This window comes from Topomyia yanbarensis, chromosome 1 (genome assembly GCF_030247195.1).
Source record: "Topomyia yanbarensis strain Yona2022 chromosome 1, ASM3024719v1, whole genome shotgun sequence".
NCBI classification, from domain to species: domain Eukaryota; kingdom Metazoa; phylum Arthropoda; class Insecta; order Diptera; family Culicidae; genus Topomyia; species Topomyia yanbarensis.
Window position 1 is genome coordinate 156,084,202 of NC_080670.1, and position 20,016 is coordinate 156,104,217.

At 41.2% G+C, this 20,016-nt stretch overlaps 1 protein-coding gene across 7 annotated transcripts in view; it reads left to right on the plus strand.

The window, feature by feature from the left end:
* The window catches only part of LOC131678631 (integrin alpha-PS2), a 207,549-nt gene that overhangs the window by 159,938 nt on the left and 27,595 nt on the right, over positions 1–20,016 (plus strand). For 6 of the 7 annotated variants that reach the window (XM_058958873.1, XM_058958877.1, XM_058958886.1 and 3 more), the window contains 2 exons: positions 3,602–3,650; positions 4,943–5,017. In XM_058958873.1, the coding sequence (XP_058814856.1) occupies positions 3,602–3,650; positions 4,943–5,017 (124 nt within the window). The remainder of the gene's footprint in view (positions 1–3,601; positions 3,651–4,942; positions 5,018–20,016) is intronic. The other variant, XM_058958901.1, reaches the window with a different exon arrangement.

Genomic DNA, 20,016 nt, shown 5'->3' on the forward strand with positions numbered 1-20,016 from the left:
TTCTGTTTCAGTTCGGGTTTTTTTTCTGTTTCAGTTTCTGTTTCAGCTTCTGTTTCGGATTCTGTTTCAGCTTCTGTTTCAGTTTCTGTTTCAGTTCCAGTTCTAGTTTCTGTTGCTGTTTTATTTTCTGCTTCAGTTTCTGTTCCATTTTCCGTTTCATTTTCAGTTCCAGTTTCAGTTTCCGCTTCAGTTTCTGTTTTAGGTTCTGTTTCAGTTAATGTTTCAACTTCTGTTTTAGTTTCGGCTTCTTTTCTAGTTTTGTTATAGTTTCTTATTTAATTTTTAATTTCGTTTAATTCAATTCGTGTTTTAGTTTTTGTTTCAGTTTTAGTTTCAGTTTCTGTTTCAGTTCCTGTTTTAGTTTCTGATTGTTCCTAATTTAGTTTTTTTCAGTTTTCCTTTCAGTTTCTGTTTCAGTTCGTGTTTCAGTTTTTGTTTCAGCTTCTGTTTCGGATTCTGTTTCAGCTTCTGTTTCAGTTTCAGTTCTAGATTCTGTTGCTGTTTTATTTTCTGCTTCATTTTCTGTTTCGTTTTCCGTTTAATTTTCAGTTCCAGTTTCTGTTTCAGTTTCCGCTTCAGTTTCTGTTTCAGTTTCTGTTTCAGTTTCTGTTTCAGTTTCTGTTTTAGGTTCTGTTTCAGTTAATGTTTTAACTTCTGTTTTAGTTTCAGTTTCTGTTCTAGTTTTGTTTTAGTTTCTTTTTTATTTCTGTTTCAAATCGTGTTTCAGTTTTTGTTTCAGCTTCTGTTTCGGATTCTGTTTCAGCTTCTGTTTCAGTTTCTGTTTCAGTTCCAGTTCTAGTTTCTGTTGCTGTTTTATTTTCTGCTTCAGTTTCTGTTCCATTTTCTGTTCCATTTTCCGTTTCATTTTCAGTTCCAGTTTCAGTTTCCGCTTCAGTTTCTGTTTTAGGTTCTGTTTCAGTTAATGTTTCAACTTCTGTTTTAGTTTCGGCTTCTTTTCTAGTTTTGTTATAGTTTATTTAATTTTTAATTTCGTTTAATTCAATTCGTGTTTTAGTTTTTGTTTCAGTTTTAGTTTCAGTTTCTGTTTCAGTTCCTGTTTTAGTTTCTGATTGTTCCTAATTTAGTTTTTTTCAGTATTCCTTTCAGTTTCTGTTTCAGTTCGAGTTTCAGCTTGTTTCGGATTCTGTTTCAGCTTCTGTTTCAGTTTCAGTTCTAGATTCTGTTGCTGTTTTATTTTCTGCTTCATTTTCTGTTTCGTTTTCCGTTTCATTTTCAGTTCCAGTTTCTGTTTCAGTTTCCGCTTCAGTTTCTGTTTCAGTTTCTGTTTCAGTTTCTGTTTCAGCTTCTGTTTTAGGTTCTGTTTCAGTTAATGTTTTAACTTCTGTTTTAGTTTCAGTTTCTGTTCTAGTTTTGTTTTAGTTTCTTTTTTATTTCTGTTTCAAATCGTGTTTCAGTTTTTGTTTCAGTTTCTGTTTCAGCTCCTGATTTAGGTTCTGTTTCAGTTAATGTATCAATTTCTGTTCTAGTTTTAGTTCTAGTTTTGTTATAGTTTCTTTTTAAATTTCTGTTTCAATTCGTGTTTTAGTTTCTGATTGTTCCTGTTTCAGTTTTTCTTTCAGTTCCGTTTCAATTTTTGTTTCAATTTCTGTTTCAGTTTTAGTTTCAATTTCTGTTTTAGTTTCTGTTTCACTTGCTTAGGAACAGACAACAATACAACACTTCACAATAATCGGAAGAGAAATGTTTTCGTGCTTTCGTCCCCTCCGCTCTGTTGAGAGGAAGTGCACCAAAATAGCAAGACAGAATCAAAAACAGATTAGCATACACAGCTTTTAACATTCTTCCTACAATGTTATCTTGCTTCTCGCTTGTTTGTTGGTTCGCCCTTTGAGTACCTTTTTTGGAACATGAATATTCGCTTTCGCATCGCCAGTTTTGGACTGCTGGCAGAGCAGAGGGCCAGCCGATTCTTCTGTCGCAATGGCCAGCAGCAATAAATAAGGAAGGCGAACAATGCGCGCCCAGCCGCGGAAACGATCCCAGCGGACTTGAAGTCGGTTCGAGATGCAGCAAAAAAAAGAAAAGTAAATCCGCAAAAAACATGACAAATTGAGAACTTTTAAAATACATTAAGCGCTCCGGCGACATGTGAATTATTTCGTGTTTCGTTTCCTACGGATCGCTCGGGGTCTCTGCCTGCCTGCCTGTCTGTTTGTCCGTCCTTTGGTGGTGTGCATTGGTGAAAAGCGAATTGATAGTACTGTAATGCGATACAAGATCATTGTGGTGACAATCTGATTGGTCGGACATTGCCGGAGGGGGATTGTTTACGATTGTACCTTCTATGTGGATTCTCATCGTTCAATCGATCATTCGGGGATCAAAGAAAAACTTTATACTGAAACACTTTTATTCGATCAATCGTAAGTTTTTGTGTTATACGTTGAGGAGATTTTACTCGCTCCTTGTCACGATTACGAATTGACCTTATTTGTTAATGTGGTTGCGATTTTGTGGAGCGACGAGAGGTCCGAGTCTAAAAATAGCTACCAAAATATAAACATTTATGCAAAATTGCGATGCGCAGGCTTCGACTGACCAAGTAAAATATTCCCGATGAAGCCGCATGGGATTCCAAATGCGCACGGAATTCCTTTTATGTTGCATTGCAATCCAGCCTGCAATGCCCGTAGGACGGCAAAGATGCGGAGATTTATCCGCCGCTCCACCATCACTGCAACTACTGCCGGCCTGTCCAGCGATGAGCGATAAACTGTTTTCTTGTTTTTGTTTATAAATCCTTCCTTGGTTCGCTAGGTACCGAACAATATACTTGTATAAATAAATATATCCGCACATTTATAAATATTACAATTCAATATAAAATTTTATATTTATTACCTCGCGATTGTTCCTGCTCATCGATTTGTATACAATGCCGACAAAAACGGCATGTTTCTTCTGTTGTTGCTGCTGCTGTCGTCCGTTTGCTATCGTCTTCTTCCACTGCATGTTCCGGGCTTGAAGCCGCCAAGTCGGCGATTTTGCCATGGCGACAGGGATCGTAATTTTATTACCGCTACTGTCAAAATGCTCTTTTGACAACCGCTTCGCGTCTACAAACCGCACGCCATGGCAGAGTGCACAGGACGATGACAAGTTTGGTGTACTCTCTGGCTTGGCTTGGCTTGGCTGATCGGTAGCGGATTGGAACAATAAATATATTGCAATTGACTGATGGTCATATCCATTATTGAGTTTACGTTTACGAAGTTTCTTGTTTCTTTTATTTGGCGAGAATACTCTACAGGTCCAATTACTTGATTTATTATGTATGTTGTTTATTTTTCTGGTAATATTTGTAATGAATCATCGATTATGCAATTCGTAGTTTTTCGGATAGTTTTTCTTTATTTATTTCCATATAACACGATAAATTCCATACAAACCTTTCATTCCGATGTCGCTTCTAGATAACCCATGCGACCTCTGCCAACAACTCTGTGAACCTTTCTTATCGATTCTGAAATGCATAATTATATAATTACACAATGATCCCACTTGCGACTACTCGCACTTTCGCCTAATTGACCGTGCAATTAATCATAATTCATGTTATTTTTCTCCCCTCTTTTTCCAGACTGGCGATCGAGTGTTTGTGGGTGCACCAGGAAGCTTCTATTGGCAAGGTAATTGACACGAGCTCTCACTCCACCAATGACAGCGCGACCATCGTCTTTCGTTCACACATTGCCCCATTAGCAACACATGTTACATTTCGGAGAAGCACAAACGACTATGTGTTTCGCCTTTTTCTCTCTCAATCACATTCTATAGATTTGAGTCACTCAATTGTACATCAAATCTTGTCGTAACTCACTGTAAGAAAAGGGTGCGACCACAGACGTGACAGACAGTACAGTCTTCGTTTGTTACATCGTGTTGTATTAACATTATTTTGGTTAATACTCTCAATTTATTTTTATACATATCTGCAATATTTTTATTTTGACTGCAACAGTGATGCCAGTTGTTGAAAAAACCCAACATATGGACTAGAACGAACGAAGAGTGTACATACTGTATCTGTTGTAAAACGTAAACGGTTCATTTTCTCACCACCTTCACCCCATTTACTTGTTGAAATGGAATTAGACATATGAACGCAAATGAAGAGTGAATTACATCCAATTAGCCTTCCTCGAGTATGCACGTTTTCTATCCCGTTTGTGACGTTTCTTTGTGAGATGAGTTCGATTGGATCCTCTATGCACACCGATTGAGAGCTTGCTCGTTTTATTATGACACCTACCCACTTGTACCCTGGTCACAGCAAACCGCAAATAGTGCGCGTAGATTGTAGATAGCTCAACGATGATACCGCATTTGTAGAAAATAGTAGGCTTGCAGTGAGTTTTCTTTCCAACCTCCTATGCCGTCATCTAATTAATCTATGCAATCGTACAAGAGATCCCCGTCCCCCTTGGGGTCTACAATCGTGGCTCATATCTAAATTGGTAAGTATATTCCTGTGGTGGGTTGATTGGAGTGACTGCTGTGCTGAGTTATGCTCTTCTTAGTAGGCAATGAGATTGGTAGCCATCAAACGCAAGATCTAGCAATTTTCACACGCAATAAATACGAGCAGCAGGCGTGGAGTTATACGGCTTTTTCACACGATACACGTGACCCCGCAAGCATACAAAATTCAGTCCCTGCCTGAACAATGACCCTACCAAACCGCTTACTCGCATCCAGATGAACAAAAGACACCCCCTCAAATACACTACGATCTATTGACATCCACTGAACAAATATCATCATCCTCCCCATTGCAGAAAAATGTGTTTTACAGTTTTTTTTCTTTATTTTTTTTCATTCCTTTGTGCAACCCTGCCTACACCCGTGTTGTGCACGTGCTCCACCAACCACCGCCATGCCCCAACCAAAAAAAACAAACAAATATCTTAATTAATTTCAGGACAAGTGTATTCCATTAATACCGACGCTGTGTTCCCCTATAAACCCCCGCGGTATGGTCAGTTTGGCGAAGGAGGTAACCACCAAAAGTGCAAATATCGAAACAAATCTAATCCAATTAATTTGCTATTGTTTATTTCTACTACTATATGTACTTCAAAACCATCCGATTGTTCTAAACTTGGTCGGAGTCTAAAATCCATCATCATCATTGCCATTACTATCTTTGAAGTATTTCTGAATAAAACCAACATGTAAATCTAACCTTTCACTTCTAAACCACAAAAAGAATACAAAAAAAGCAACAATTAGTCGAATAATCAAAAGTTGACGATTTCGTTTTGATGTCTTTTCTTGTGTCGTCATCGGCTAAAAATCGGATTCATCTGTTGCGGTGTTTCGAATATCTGTCCTAAACCAACCTCACGATGACATACGTTGGCTATTTACTCGCTTCATGGACTTTCATAAACCCAAAAAACAATCACATCCAGGCACTCATACACTACACATACGCATATGCTATTTAACAATAGGAGTTCACATATACACTTAGGCACCCTGTCATTGCACTGCTTCTCAACGCTGCGTTCCATATCGTTTTAAGCATTCTTTTAAATTAAAAGGAATTAAATCATTGGGTACAATTGGGAAAAACCTCAAATATTTTTCGACAGTGGATGAAAATGATATAGTTTTCTCATTTGTAACAAAATATTATGTAAAGAAGGAAAAATGGGGTTAATCCGTATTTTGAACGGGTAACGATAGGTGAGCTTTTTCCTAGCATCAAATGGAGCTGACCAAATATCAAAATGACTCAAATCTATACGGTTAAAATAAAGTATTATAACACTCATCTCCGGCAAAACTAAGAAAACTCATTTATTGAGTAAGCATCCCATAACCAATAACGAGTTTCACTTGTATACGTCAAAAACTGGGTAATAACTTTTCCTGAACCTGCCTATACGTCGTACCGAGTCCCAGCTTCCACTTGAGTTTGACCTTCTCCTCCAAAATTCGGAATAACACCCGCGGCAGGACTGGAAACGATACGGCACCAAAAACAAATCTTTGGTTGATGGCACGTTTCATTACCATCGAAATTCGCTCCGTAGTTCTTTAATTTCACCTATTTTATTTAAAAATAAAAATTGATATTATATTTTTTAAATATTTAAGCGTGTTTTATACGTTCCTCAAATCCGACCCGCGCAACAGGATGATTCACGTAACTAGATCTGGCTGTCATCCCACGCAGAAGAACCATCAATTGAATGGACAACAGTTTAATCCGCTTTTGCAATGTCTTCTCCTCCAGAAACCTAAACTTAGAAAATTAATAAGTGTTTTTCAACCATTTGGGAATCATATTTACCCCTTTTTCTTGTTGCACACTGTTATAAATTCTGGAAGCACTGTTAGCTGTTACCCAACAGAGTAAGATATACCGTCGCACAGTGTATTGTACACTATTATTAACTGCCATAAAAAAAGAAAGACACATGTAATTTGATCGATAGTAAGAAAAGTTTTGTGGTATGTTCCTGCTGTTTATTAAAGCCTTCGGTCTTGCGAGTCATCCCCGCAACAGTCAGCTACAATAACTAAAGGCTATGCAATGTGATCGTTCTGAGGTCCACAGTGAATTATGTTCCATCTTACTTTCGTATCGTAAAATGATTCACCCTGTAACTGGACGATCGCCATCGATGTTAGTTTTTGGTTGTCAAATGCGATCTCGTCTGGACCTTATGGTACCCTCTAACGATCCAAAGGGAAGTGAAATCGAACAAAAACACGTGAGTTGAATGTTGGGTCTAGAGTGGCTGCGCGAGAATACGTTCACGAGAACAAATGGGAATTCGGAACAGTTAAACTACGTTTTGGAAAGCTACATTATTTAATTTCACTTGACGATGGAAGAGAATGGAAAAGACATATCGATCAAATCCATTTGGTCGGTGCGGAGCTACGACGTTCACCAAATCTCGAGAGGAGAAAGACGTGTTCGATGAGAATGTCGCTGATCATGAAGCGGAGGCAGCCCATACGGATCGAACAGTTACTTTAGATTCGATTAAGAGCTCAACAAGTACGCCCAGTTTCGGTTTGTCCACTTCAGAAACCTCTTCGGATGCGGAACTATCAACTCCGAGAAAGCATACGGGTTCTCAGCAGCCTTCAAGTCCGGTGGAGTTTGAATTACGACGTTCTAACAGAACTATCAAGCCACCCGTAAAGCTGAACCTGTAAAGCAACGTAGCAACCATTCGTACGCCGCGAAGAGCTGTTATATATTCTGGAAGCACTGTTTGCTATTATCCAACAGAGTAAGATATACCGTCGCACAGTGTGTTGTGCACTATTATTAACTGCCATAGAAAAAGAAAGACACATGTAATTTGAGTTCAATAGTAATAATAGTTTTGTGGTATGTTCCTGCTGTTTATTAAAGCCTTCGGTCCTGCGAGTCATCTCTGCAACAGTCAGCTACAATACACACCAATATTGAGATGGGTAATATTTTACCCAGATTCAAATTCGAAAAAGTGACAGCTGAAATGAATAACAAAATGGGTATTTTTGATACTCATTAATGGGTACTACTTCAACCGTGTATAAATAAAAGCAGTACAAATATTTCAAAGCACATTAACCTTTTCATGGCCAACTTTTGCTCGTTTATATAGGGATCCAAAAGTATTTTTTCTTAAGATTGTAGAGGTCAAGAAGTACGAAAATTCTGTTTTGATCAACATTTATGTTTCTCTAGCAGTTTTAGAAGTTGCTCCACTTTTACGTTACGATGCTGAATACAGTTTTAATATAATATTCGCAAGAGTCCAATTACATGAAAAATATAGCCGAAATCAAACTAAATTAATAAGATTTGTAATATTGTAAAACAACAAAGATATGTAATTTTTTTGCTGTTAACTGAAAATGATTCTGGCAGCACTGCTGTATCTGAATCAAATGAGATTAATTACAACTTCAGTTCTACGAATAGTACTCAGTAAGTACTGTTAGTGCTCAAATGAGAGGTAGTAGTTCCAGCTATTAGCCTTACCTGTGTTTGCCTAAACTTAAAGTTACAGCACTTTTAAAAAGTTGTTTATAAACAATATGAAGGGTTTATAGAGCTGTACCAGTGTAAACGCTGAAAATTTGGATCATTTTGATTTCTCAAAACAAATCTTTCTGGTGAAGTTTGCATTCTTGATTTTCAAGTGTGAAATGAGAAATGCATCTCATTTCACACTTGAAAATCAAGAATGCAAATTACAATCCCCCCTTACAAAAACTGAAATCGCGCTACGACAAGCCACTGCTAAAAAAAAAACATATTGAACGCTTTCTAAGCCAGCACAAACACCAACGTCTGCTCACGGCTTACGTTCATTCCACGACATCTCAGACGTCGTCCGAGCACTCCAAGCCATACAGCGAGAGGATCGGGGCACATGGCTTTTATTTCTCATCAGGAAATGAAGCAGCTGTCGTTTCAAAGAGTCGCTGATATGCAGGAAGCGAATGTCACGCTGAAGCCCTACTTTTTATGGATTTTCGAAGTTTTGCTTTGCAATCGGCGGGGGGACACGCCCAATCAAGGAGCCATAAGTCTCCTGTGAAACCATCGTGCAGAAGAGCAACTGCATTCATCATTCGAAACGTTTGCTCAAAATCGCCACATCTTCTATATCAATGTGGCAAGTTCTTTCACGTAAGCCCCGAGGAAAGTTGGTCAATAGCTGGCAAAGGCTATGCAAAAATTGCCTGGAGCAGCACCCTGGAGAAGTATGCAGATCTGCGAATCGTAGAAAATGTGGCCTATTGCACCCGCTTGTGCACGTTGCATTTCAGCCATCAGACCGTTAACAAGGCCCGTCTACGCCGTTTGCCGTACGTGCCAACCACGTTCTGGCTGTCCAGTTGTTAATTTCGGCCCTTCACCTTACCGCTAATCTCGGTGCGTCAAATGTCCTTCTCGCGATCGTAGCCATCTACGTATTGGACATGCATGTCGCACAGTTTCTTATCCCGCATCCTAAGTAAGTTTCTTTAGTGAACGTAGTAACACTACGAGTTGAAACGTGTTTTAACGCTATCTTGATGACATTTTTCTTGTTGCTAATTATTATAACATGTTTTAACTCTGTAGTGTGAACATGGTATAAGAACTTTTGCAACGAACTTGGCTTTGATGTGATGGAAGCAGAAATGGGCAATTCGAGGCACCTCAAGCAGGAGTATCATGAATTTCTCCACGAGTATCTCGAACTTGGACACACGACCGTGTATGCAAGGTCTATAGAAACCGTCTACTTAGCCCACTACTGTGGGGTAAAAGAAGCCAGATCGATGACGAAATATCGCGTCGTATTTGATGCTTCTGCGAAGACCACAAACAGAAAATCTATTAATGATATAAGTACTCATGACTGGTCCAGTTCTGCAGGATTCGCTGGTGAACATTTTTCTGCGCTCCCTGTTATTGTGATTACCATCGATATCTAGCAAATGTAGATTGATTGAAGTGCACCAAGATGCTCGTGATTTCCAATGGATTTTGTAGCGATGGTCAAGCAATGAGCAGGTGAAGGAATGTCGACTAAATACTGTAATCTATGAAATTAGAAGTTGTAATCCGGCAAGTCACTGTAAGTAAATGCTGTGTCTGCTTGGGCAATTGAACTGCTGCCAGAGCAGCAAATACCAACCTAGGGAGAACTCGACCGTTGCTGTCCCGGCCGGTCGGACGATCGCCCAGCAGCAGCAGAGCGAGATCAGCAGCAATGTGGAGTTTGGAGAAAATAAAAGTCGCTAAATTTATATTTGTTTGTTTACCTTTTTGTTCGCATGTGCGAAAAACCGAAACCCCTGCTTACTAAATGCATCCTACTTGGCAATAGAACATGTGCAGCAGTTGTTGGAGTCCCACTGCCTACAGTAAAGGAAAAGGGGGAATAAGGGGGGGGGGGCATATGTGGACTATATTTGAACAGGTACTGATTCTTTTGAGGATGCCATACTACTTCGCCAGATGCTTTCTTGTGGTTTTCACCTCCGGAACTTGGTGTCAAATAGTGTAAAAGTTCTCAATGGGATCCCGGCTTGGGAAATAAACACGTCCATCGAGCTGAAAAGCACCCGCACCATCGAGGCCCTCGGTATCTATTGGACGCCGTGCAATGTCTAGTTACTGTTCTCTAACATATCGAATAAGATCTATCAGCTCACGAAGCGGACAATGCTTTCACAAATCATCAACATTTTCTACACATTAGCTTTTGGCGTCAGTAGTTATCAAGACGAAAATGGTCATGCAATAGCACTGGGAACAGATTGGAAAAAGCTCCCTCCGGCGATATGGTTGAAGTTTGGTTAACATTCATGCAAAGCCTTTCCGATCTCAACTCCTTACAGGTACTCTGACTAGTGACACGTAAGCCGTCTCTCGATTACATTTGCATGGCTTCAATCACGCGGCCAAGTGAGTCACAACTGCGTACTTCTGCATTCGGTCGATAGACAATGACGGTAATACATCATCACATCTTCTATGTGCGACATCTAATTTAACGCCCATTGGCAATGGACGAACAACACTACCTCAGCTGGAACTGTTCGCCGCAGCGATCCTGTCCAGATTGATAGCGAATGTCAAGATAGCGCTCGCTGTACCTTTCCTTGAAATACGTGTGTATTTGGACTCAGCGGTAGGGCTGGCGTGGATTGCAGGGGTGCTCCAAGAAGGAAAACGTTTGTCGCAAATCGTGTGGCAGAAATAAGTGCGCATCTTCCTGCAGTAAACTCGACACCCGTAGCAACCCCGACGATCTGATCTCTCGGGGTACTCCACTGGTGTAAACCATCGAGGCTCTCTGATGGTATGGCTCGTACTGGAGTGCCAGTCCAAACATAGATAAGACCGCGCCTATGGTCGTTTTTGACGATAAACAACAAAAACATTTGGACAGACTCCAACATCTTTTGCGTATTACTGCCTGGATGATTTGCTTTCGACTTCACGAGTGTCGAGTTGCCAAGTTAACAGTGTACGAAATCGGTCCCCTAGAGCTGCTCTATGATGCGCATCTCAGCTACGACACGAAGCACCCGAATTTGTTGCACTACCGCTTAGTTCTTATCGCGTTCATTCTCCTTTAGGAGTTTCATTGCGGCCCACAATCACTTTTGGTCGCTGTACGAAAACGTTAGTGATTCTTAGCGATACTTGCGCCGCTCACAAGACCTGTCGGTATTGCGTCTAGTGTGTACGAGTGAAACCAACGGTTGAGATCTCAACAAACATATTTTTTGTACTGAGATCTCCGTAAAAGTGACATTTGAGAGCAGCAGGGTCGGAAAATATTTCGCCGAAAAGCTGGAAAAAAATGTCGCTTTGCGGAGATATCAATTTCGTTTCGAAATTGACTACATTGCCGTTGGGAAGTTGCTGAGTTGAATTGAAACTATGAGGTGATTCTCGTTTCACATTTGAAGAGCGAATTACTGTGCTCTAGCAAGCTTGCACGAAATCTCGTCCGATTGCTCTAATATCGAACCAGAACCTCTCACGCCGGAATACTTTCTCATCGGTCGGATCTTGAAGACTGTTTCATAGATTAACCAGTTGGAGCAACAGATTGGAATATGTACAACATGTTACCAAGGAGTTCCGAGCTCGGTGATAGGATGATTACGTTCTCTTGCTTCAGCGTATGGTAAGGTGGCAGCATACTACACTGAATGTGTTTGTTGGTGAGTTTGTTCTGTTGATCGCCTATAATGAAAAGGCTAAGCAGTGGCCCATAGGTCGTATCGTAGATGTTTTTTCCTGGGCCCTGGCGAACGCATTCGAGTAGTGGCCATGAAAACTGTCAACGATATTTGGGGCTTTATTTACAGTTTAAAAGATCGTCACGCTCAAGAGCAAACGGGTTCCCCCGAAGGAATACGACGGTGCCGAGGGAATCGATCCTATCGGGGCTGGCTTCATTACGGGAATTGCCGTATGATGGACTCTGCATTAGGCTGTCCCAAAAAAAATGTTCGAAAAGTCATGGTGCTCAACCCTATAATGAAAGATAAGCGCATTTTAGGCACTTTTGTAGAACAAATCAAGTTTCTAAAAAATCATCTAGAGGTTCCGCAAATGCGATTTATGAAAAATGGTCATTTTTGAGCAATATTGTCGTATATAAGTGGTTTTCGCAACTTTTTCAAAGCCCAATTATTTTTAATATATTTTTTCATTTTTCTGTGCACCTCAGATAATAAATCCTATTTAAAAGTTTTTTACAAAATGTTCTTATATTAATTATAGAACCTCTTAATCATGGCGAAAAAAATATTTTTTTGGTTAATTTTGAAGAAAATCCACTCAAAACGAATGTCAAAAAATTTTTTCAAGAAACCAAAGGCATGTTTTGGAAACTACTGTTCATTGCAAAAATTTTCGTAAACAAATGTTGTGAAAATTCGGTCGAGGGGCTGAGATGTAGCATTTTTAGCAGTGCACAAGGGAGTAGTTATCTCTAGCCCAGTCAAAGTTGATCACATTCTCTGGCTGAATGCGAATGCTAGTAAGACAATTGGATTTGTCAAGTTTTGGAATGCTGTAATATTTTCAACGACATCTCGGTTCAATCTGCTTAACATATATCAGTGCATTGGAGATTATCAATACGCATCAATCCATCTTTGAGGGCTACGGTCGATTTCCGGGCGAAGTATCGCTAGAGATTGACGACTCTGTATCACCGTGCATATAATCACCCCGACGAGTTCCTGTAGCCTTACGTGATGCATTGGAAGCTAACTTGAACAACGTAGTGAAGGACGGGATTATTACGGTGGAGCTCTGACACACCGAATGGGTGAGCAGTATCGAGCGTGAGGTGAGCGACCAAACTTACAGTTCGTAACAATCGACGAAATTTTTCCGGCGCTTGAAAAAACCAATGTTTTCACTACGGTTGACGCCAGAAAAGAGTTTTGGGAAATGGTTTCGTGTGAATAAAGTAGTCGTGTAACTACATTTTGGACACCACATGGGTTATTTCGTTGACTAGACTTCTCTCTGGTATCAGTCCTGCATCGGAGATTTTCCCAACGAAGTTGCAATAAGTGTTGCAATGTTTGGACAGAGTATTGCATATGAAATAGTGGCGTTTGGTCGTGAATAACTTGATGAAGCGCTCATGTATCATCTGCCTAGAAAAAAGGTTATTGATAGGGTTAGAACAAAATGAAGTGAAACTGAACCAAAATAAACTAAAATTATGGCAAACTACAGTGAAATTCTATGGTCATCAGCCAGGGACTAAAGCCCGACGAATCTAAAATGTTAGGAGCTATCCCGTGCCTAGCAATTTCACAGAGCTACATGAGCTTATTGGTATGGTGCACTATTTAAGCAGATTTCTTCCGAATTCAAGCAAAAACTTCAGTGTGCTCCGAAAGTTGATCTCAGAAAAAGAATGTTGGGTTTGGTCGACGAATCATCAAGAAGAATTCAACCGAGTGAAAGCTTTAGTATCGGACGTTACAAAGGCTGCCGAACATTTCTTATTATATTTTTATTTTAATTAGAGAGGTTTTAACCTTGGCATTATTCGCCTTTTTTCGGGATAAAGAAATCTTTGTAGAAAAATCTCTAACCCTATGATACTAATTAATCTGTGGTGATTGAATATGACGCAAGTTGCTTCGGTTTGGGCGTTGCAGTGTTTCAACGTAAAGGTGTTATTGGCAAATCGTGGCGAACACTGACAGCAACAGAAAGAAACTATGCGCAAGTCGAAAAAGAACTTGTTGCGATTCTTTTCGCGTGTGTGAAATTCGATCGATTACACGGTGCTACAAAATAAAAAAAATGAATGTACTTTTAAAGTGGTCTTATAAAGGTTGTAGATCTCGTCAAATACAACACAAAACCACGTTTGATCAGTTTAACCCTCAAAATTTTGATTTATTGCCAAAAAAACTATTTTTCAAGATTTTCAGCACGAAATTTTTGTCTACGCGGTCATTTTTCAACTAAATTTAAATTCTCAAAGTGTTTTGGAAAGAAGACCTTTCAAATGGTGAGCTATATTGTGTACTTTTGTTAAAAGTACTATGCGGTTTTGAGTTAACAATGTGTACTTTCCATTATTTTGCGAGTTTTTCATTTAAAAAAATATGAAAATTGCTCTACATTTTTATTTGAAAGCGCCTTTGTTTAAATAGAAAATTAGAGAACACATTTAATTCCGCATCCAACAACCTATTTATTTTCAAAATCGGTTGTAAAATGGCAATGTGAAATGCGAACACGAAATTATTGCGACACCGAAAATGTCATGCCAATTTTCTTATAATGTTTAAAATCCAACCAAAATTTTAGGGTAGTTTTATACATATATTTACTTCAAAAATCAAAAGAAAAGTTAATCGATGGAGCCTTGAGTGTAAAATTGAACGCATTTTCGCTTGATGCCCTCCATCAGTCTTTACAGTGTCATCCGGTACCAGTTTCTCTGTTTTTTTTTCCATTTTTTAACATGTCCTTCTCGTCTTTGACTGTCTTCTTGCTCTTCCGAAGTTCCCGCTTCATCATTGCGTAGTACTGCTCCACCGGGCGCAGCTCCGGACAGTTTGGCGGATTCATGTCCTTTGGAACGAAATGGACAGAATTGGCCTCATACCACTCCAGGACACTTTTAGAATAGTGGCATGATGCCAAATCTGGCCAAAATAGCGGAGCTTCGTCGTGCTGCTGCAAGAACGGCAAAAGGCGCTTCTCGAGGCACTCAGATTTGTAGATCTCGCCATTTACTGTGCCCTTTGTCACGAAAGGCTCACTCCTCAGTCAGCAAGAGCAGATGGCCTGTCAAATGAGATATTTGGAGGCGAACTTCGACATTTTCTTCTTCTTAAATTTGTCGTTCACCTAGAAGTTGCTCTTGCCGGTGAAAAACTCCAACCCTGGAATTTGCTTCAAATCAGCTTTTATATACGTTTCGTCGTCCATCACACAGCAGCCATATTTTGTCAGCATCTTCTCGTAGAGCTTCCGTGCCCGAGTTTTAGCCGTCGATTGTTGCCGCTCATCGCGGTTTGGGAAGTTCTGTATCTTGTATGTATGTAGTCCAGCTCTCTTCTTTGCATTCTGGACGTAGCTCTGCGACATGCCGATCTTTTTAGCCAAATCACGGCTTGAGACGTTGGGATTTGCTTTAATCATCCGCTTCACCTTTCCCTCCGTCTTTTTGTTCTCCGGTCCCGGTTTTCTTCCAGTTCCTTTGCCGTGGTCCAACGTCAACCGCTCCTGGAACCGCTTCAACACTCTGGAGACGGTTGAATGGTGAATGTTCAACATTTTTCCCAAATGTCGGTGCGACAGGTCAGGAAATTCCAGGTGTTTGGAAAGAATTTGTTCTCTCGACTCGCGTTGGTTCACCTCCATTTTCGTTGAATCGAAAAACACGACTTCGAGTTTGACAGCATTGAAACAATACACATAAATGAGAAAGTGTGCAAAATTTGGTTGATTTTTACCCAATGGTAAAAAAGTTATGCCCTGTTGCATGTGTCGCAATAATTTCGTGTTCGCCCCTTACCCATTATTTTGCGATTTTTTCATTAAAAAATTTCATTATGAAAATTGCTCTACATTTTTATTAGAAAGCTCCTTTATTTAAATAGAAAATTAGAGAACACATTGTAACCCGTCAGGGTAACAATTTAGCACTGGGTGGAAATATACCTATTTGTGCGTACTCTCTCCGTAGAGTGTATTGTTATTGCAACATAACTCACCGCTGGTCATTATGCTCGTTCATGTTTTTGATGTAAATTTCGTTTAAATAATAGTCCATGAACGTTGTTATTAGTCCAGATAGGTGTAGTAATTTTTGTTGTGTATTTGTAAATAAATAGCATAGGGTTTAGTTAGGTTACCGCTCTCCTTTCGCTGCAAAAGTGGTCTGACTATGCTGTGCTATAGCGATGACAGCTATGCGGCGGTACGTTTTTTTGGTGCTGGTTTTGGTGTTTGTTTTGGGGTCGAATGAGGAAGGCGGCCATCGAGTTTTTTTAGAAAGTGACGGACCACAGCCAGGAACAGACGTTCCAAATTTATTCCTTTTTTTCGGGACAGTTTCCCGCCACCGTAACAAAAGTTCAGTGCGCGCGTGTGACGGTAAGTGAAATCCGTCAGTGTATCGGTGTGTGGTCCGGGCATACAAAAGTCCTGGTGTAGGGTCGCCGAGACGGGAAGCTAATCGCTAAGGAGCTACTCGCTTCCCCGGCTAAATAAAAAGGACCCAAGTGACACCAGTGCCGTTCTCACTGTGGAGGATCAGTCGAACGAGCCAAGCTCTCCTCCACAGTTAATTGCCAAGGAGAACGAAGCAGGGCGGACAAAGGTTCCCCCTGGGAAGTTTACTGCGGTAACTTCCGGGATCGTTTACGGCGAGTAGACGATCCGGCGATTCGTCGCCAACGTCGCTAGGGAGGTTCCAACAAAGGAGCCAAGCTCACCTCCCTAGCTAAAAGCCAAGGACCGCTGCCGGAGCAGCCAACGACACCAGAAGGAGAACGCGGCCGTTGTGTTCCCGGCCGGTCGGAAAAAAAACCGTCGCCTTCCCGCCGCCATCAGCAGCAGACCGTAAGGAACGACCAGCAGAGGAGAGTTTCGGGAGAATAAACGGTAAAGTTAGAATTTATTTGTTTTTTTTTTTCTCTTTTTGTTTGTTATTATACGAAAATCCGAAATTCCGGTAGGAGCACCTAGGCCGCCCTGAAAAGAAGGGTTCGCCGGGCAAACAAGAACCCGAGTAGTGGGCAAACCACTACTTATATTTGGCGCACAGCGCAAAACACACTGAAAAAAATAATTTCCTTTTTTGGAAAATATTTTTTTCTTCCGGAGTGTGGGGTGCTTCTACTAAATCTAGGATTTTCGTAGAACAGTCGGTGAGGTTTCTTCCGCAATATTGTTCCGCGGTCGTAATATTTATTTATTTACATTTTTTGGTATATTTATTTGATTTTTTGTATTTTCCTTTTTGTCCAAATTTGTGGATTGAGTTGTTTGTGTATGGTCTGCCGGACGAGTTGTTTGAAAGTTATCGTCATTCATTTGGTCGTGGTGGCTAATTGCCTTGAATACCGTGTCAGTACTTACATGCTTTGTGTCTTGGTGATTTCTTCCAATATAGCGCGAGTTATGATGGCGTTGGAGAAATTCAACCAAGCGTGTGTGTTCATGCGCGTCGATCATTTACATTTCGATGAGCTGGATTTTGAGTTGCTATCTCGAAGCATTTTTATCTCTCCTGATTCGGATCTTTCGGGTGTCCAGCGGCAACGGCGTCTTCGGGGAATTTTGTCGCATGAGCGGTCGTCTCGGAGGGAATTAGTTCGCAATTTCCGGGGTGACGTGGGTGAAGAAAAGGAGATCTGCCTTGGTAAATTACTAACAATCAAGGAAGATCTCCAGTACCGGTGCCCAAACAAGGAGATTTACCGAACACGGTTGCTTCATTTGGGGTCTAGGCTCCAGGTTATCCGAAATTATGCGGCAGGGGAGGTCAACCAGGAAATTTCGGGGTTGCTGGAGGAAGTTCTAGCAGTTTATGCCAGTCATTTCAGTGACGAACAGGCAGCACTTCCTCCCGACAACCAAGAAGGGGAGGATGGAGAAATTTTGGGAGATTTGCTGAGTACAGACGTACCTGCAATTCCACAGGGATCCAATCCTTCCGATAACGAAGGATCTCTTTCCAAACAGCTCGTAGGAGACGACCTGTTGCGTGTCTTGTGCGAGATGAGGGACGAGATTCGACAATTGCGACAGCAATCCGACGATAATAAAGCCCTAGCGTCTCAGGGGTCTGATGCTTTTTCAAAAGCTACCGAAACGCTAATGGGCGGGATTGCTTCACTGACAACAATTTCGTCAGTTTTGAGAAAGACGGTTCAAGAAGTTGTCTCACTTCGTGAATCCGTGAATGAACTTCGGGCACATCAGAAGGAAAGTGCTTCCGAGAAGGATCTGCAGACCGATCTGGAAGATTTGCATTTGATGGACGTACCCGATTCATTTGATGCACCAGAGATTCCTCGCCCAACACTGGCGCCCAGTCCCGATCAATTTGTGTTGAAGCGAGGATTCTCGGGTCAACAAAATCTATGTCCATCACTTCCTATCGAGAAACCGAAACAGAATACTGGATTCACAGCCCCGTACCAAACTCAGAACCAGCCTTACGTTCCTGAATTGACCGAACAGCTGGCGGGACCATCATATCCGAACTTTTCGATATCCACCCATGCGGGAAACGGATCGATGGTGGCCCCCAGGAATTACTCGCGAAACCCGCAACGCGTCGCTGATTGGAAGATTCGGAAGTATGCTGGAACTGATGAAGGAACTGGACTTAATGAGTTTTTGGACACCGTATCAAATTACGCTGCGTGTGAACAAATGTGCGAAGAAGAACTTTTCAATTCTGCGATGCATCTGTTCACTGGCAATGCTTTGACCTGGTATCAGGCTATGCGTGCGCAAAACCGGTTGTTTAACTGGAACCATCTTGTTTGCGAGCTCAAGGTAAATTTCGTACATCCTGAACTTGATGCTACGCTCAAAATGAAGGCTCTCCAGCGCCGGCAGATGCGTAACGAATCTTTCCAAGAATACTTCCTGGAAATGGAAAAAATATTTCGTGCTATGACGGTTCCAATGACACCGAGCGAAAAACTCGACGTACTCAAGCGGAACCTGAAAGCCGATTATAAACAAATGCTGATTCTCAGGCCAGTGAACACGCTTTCAGAATTGATGAGTCTTGGTAAATCGATCGACGCCTCCAAGACGCCGATTTATCAGAAAGTTTTCGGTTCTTCTCGGGAAGTTGCTGCTTATTCTGATAATCCACCACAAAACAAACAAAAACAAAATAATCAAAACCAAAAGGGAGGTGGACAGAATAACGGCAACGCAAAATCCAAAACGTTTTGGAACAAGAATGCCAAACCGGCAGGTCTTGATTCAAGCAAGCCTCCTGACAACCAGAAAAAGAAACAGCAAGGGAATCAGGACGGCAAGAATCTCGAAGGAAACAATCAAAAACCGATCGAACCACCGCAGAAACCTATAATGTGTCTGGAGTATTTGGTGGAAAAGCATCGTCCTCCCGTGCTCGGCGTCTGCTACAATTGTGGAGACAAAGGACATGAATTTGAGGAATGCCGGAAACCAAATCGGGTCTTCTGCCTCGTGTGTGGTTTTAAAGGATTTGATGTTTCTCGTTGCCCTTATTGCCTAAAAAACGGGATCAGAACCAACTGAAGTCGCAGTTGGCAGTAAAGCAGCGCTCCAAAGAACAACTAACAATCCATCCCCAGATTTACGACAGTTTTCGACCGGCTCGTGATGAGGACTATGATAATTCGTTGTCTGTCGAAACCATCGTCCTTGACGACCCGTTCGATAACCGTCCATTTGCAATAGTCGCTGTGTACGGCAAATCCTTCAAAGCCTTGCTCGACAGTGGTAGTAACGCCACAATTATAACTAAAAAGCTATACCGAAAGTTTTCGAAAAGTCCCTTGAAAAGGTTGGAACGACCATTCGAACTACGTTCTGCAAATGGTCAATCCTTACCAATCATTGGACAAGCGTATCTCCCGTATACTTTTCAAAATTTGACAAAGGTCCTATGCACTCTTGTAGTAGAGCATCTGACCGTCAACTCTATTCTAGGTATGGACTTTTGGCGCGCCTTTGGGATTTCTCCTGAGATACAAAACTGTGCTCTGTTGAACTCAGGTCAGGAATCAGAAGACGATGAAGAAGATGAAGTACCGCGTGAGTCGATACTCACTTCGGAACAGTTAGCGCGCGTAGAAGAAGTAAAGAAGTGTTTCCAGGCAGTAAAGCCCGGAAAGCTAAGCCCAACCTCATTCACAGAGCACAGGATTGTCATCAAAGATGAATTCCAAGGTGCGGCACCCGTTTGTCGATATCCTTATCACATGAGCCCAAAGAAACTGTCAAAGGTCTGGGAAGAG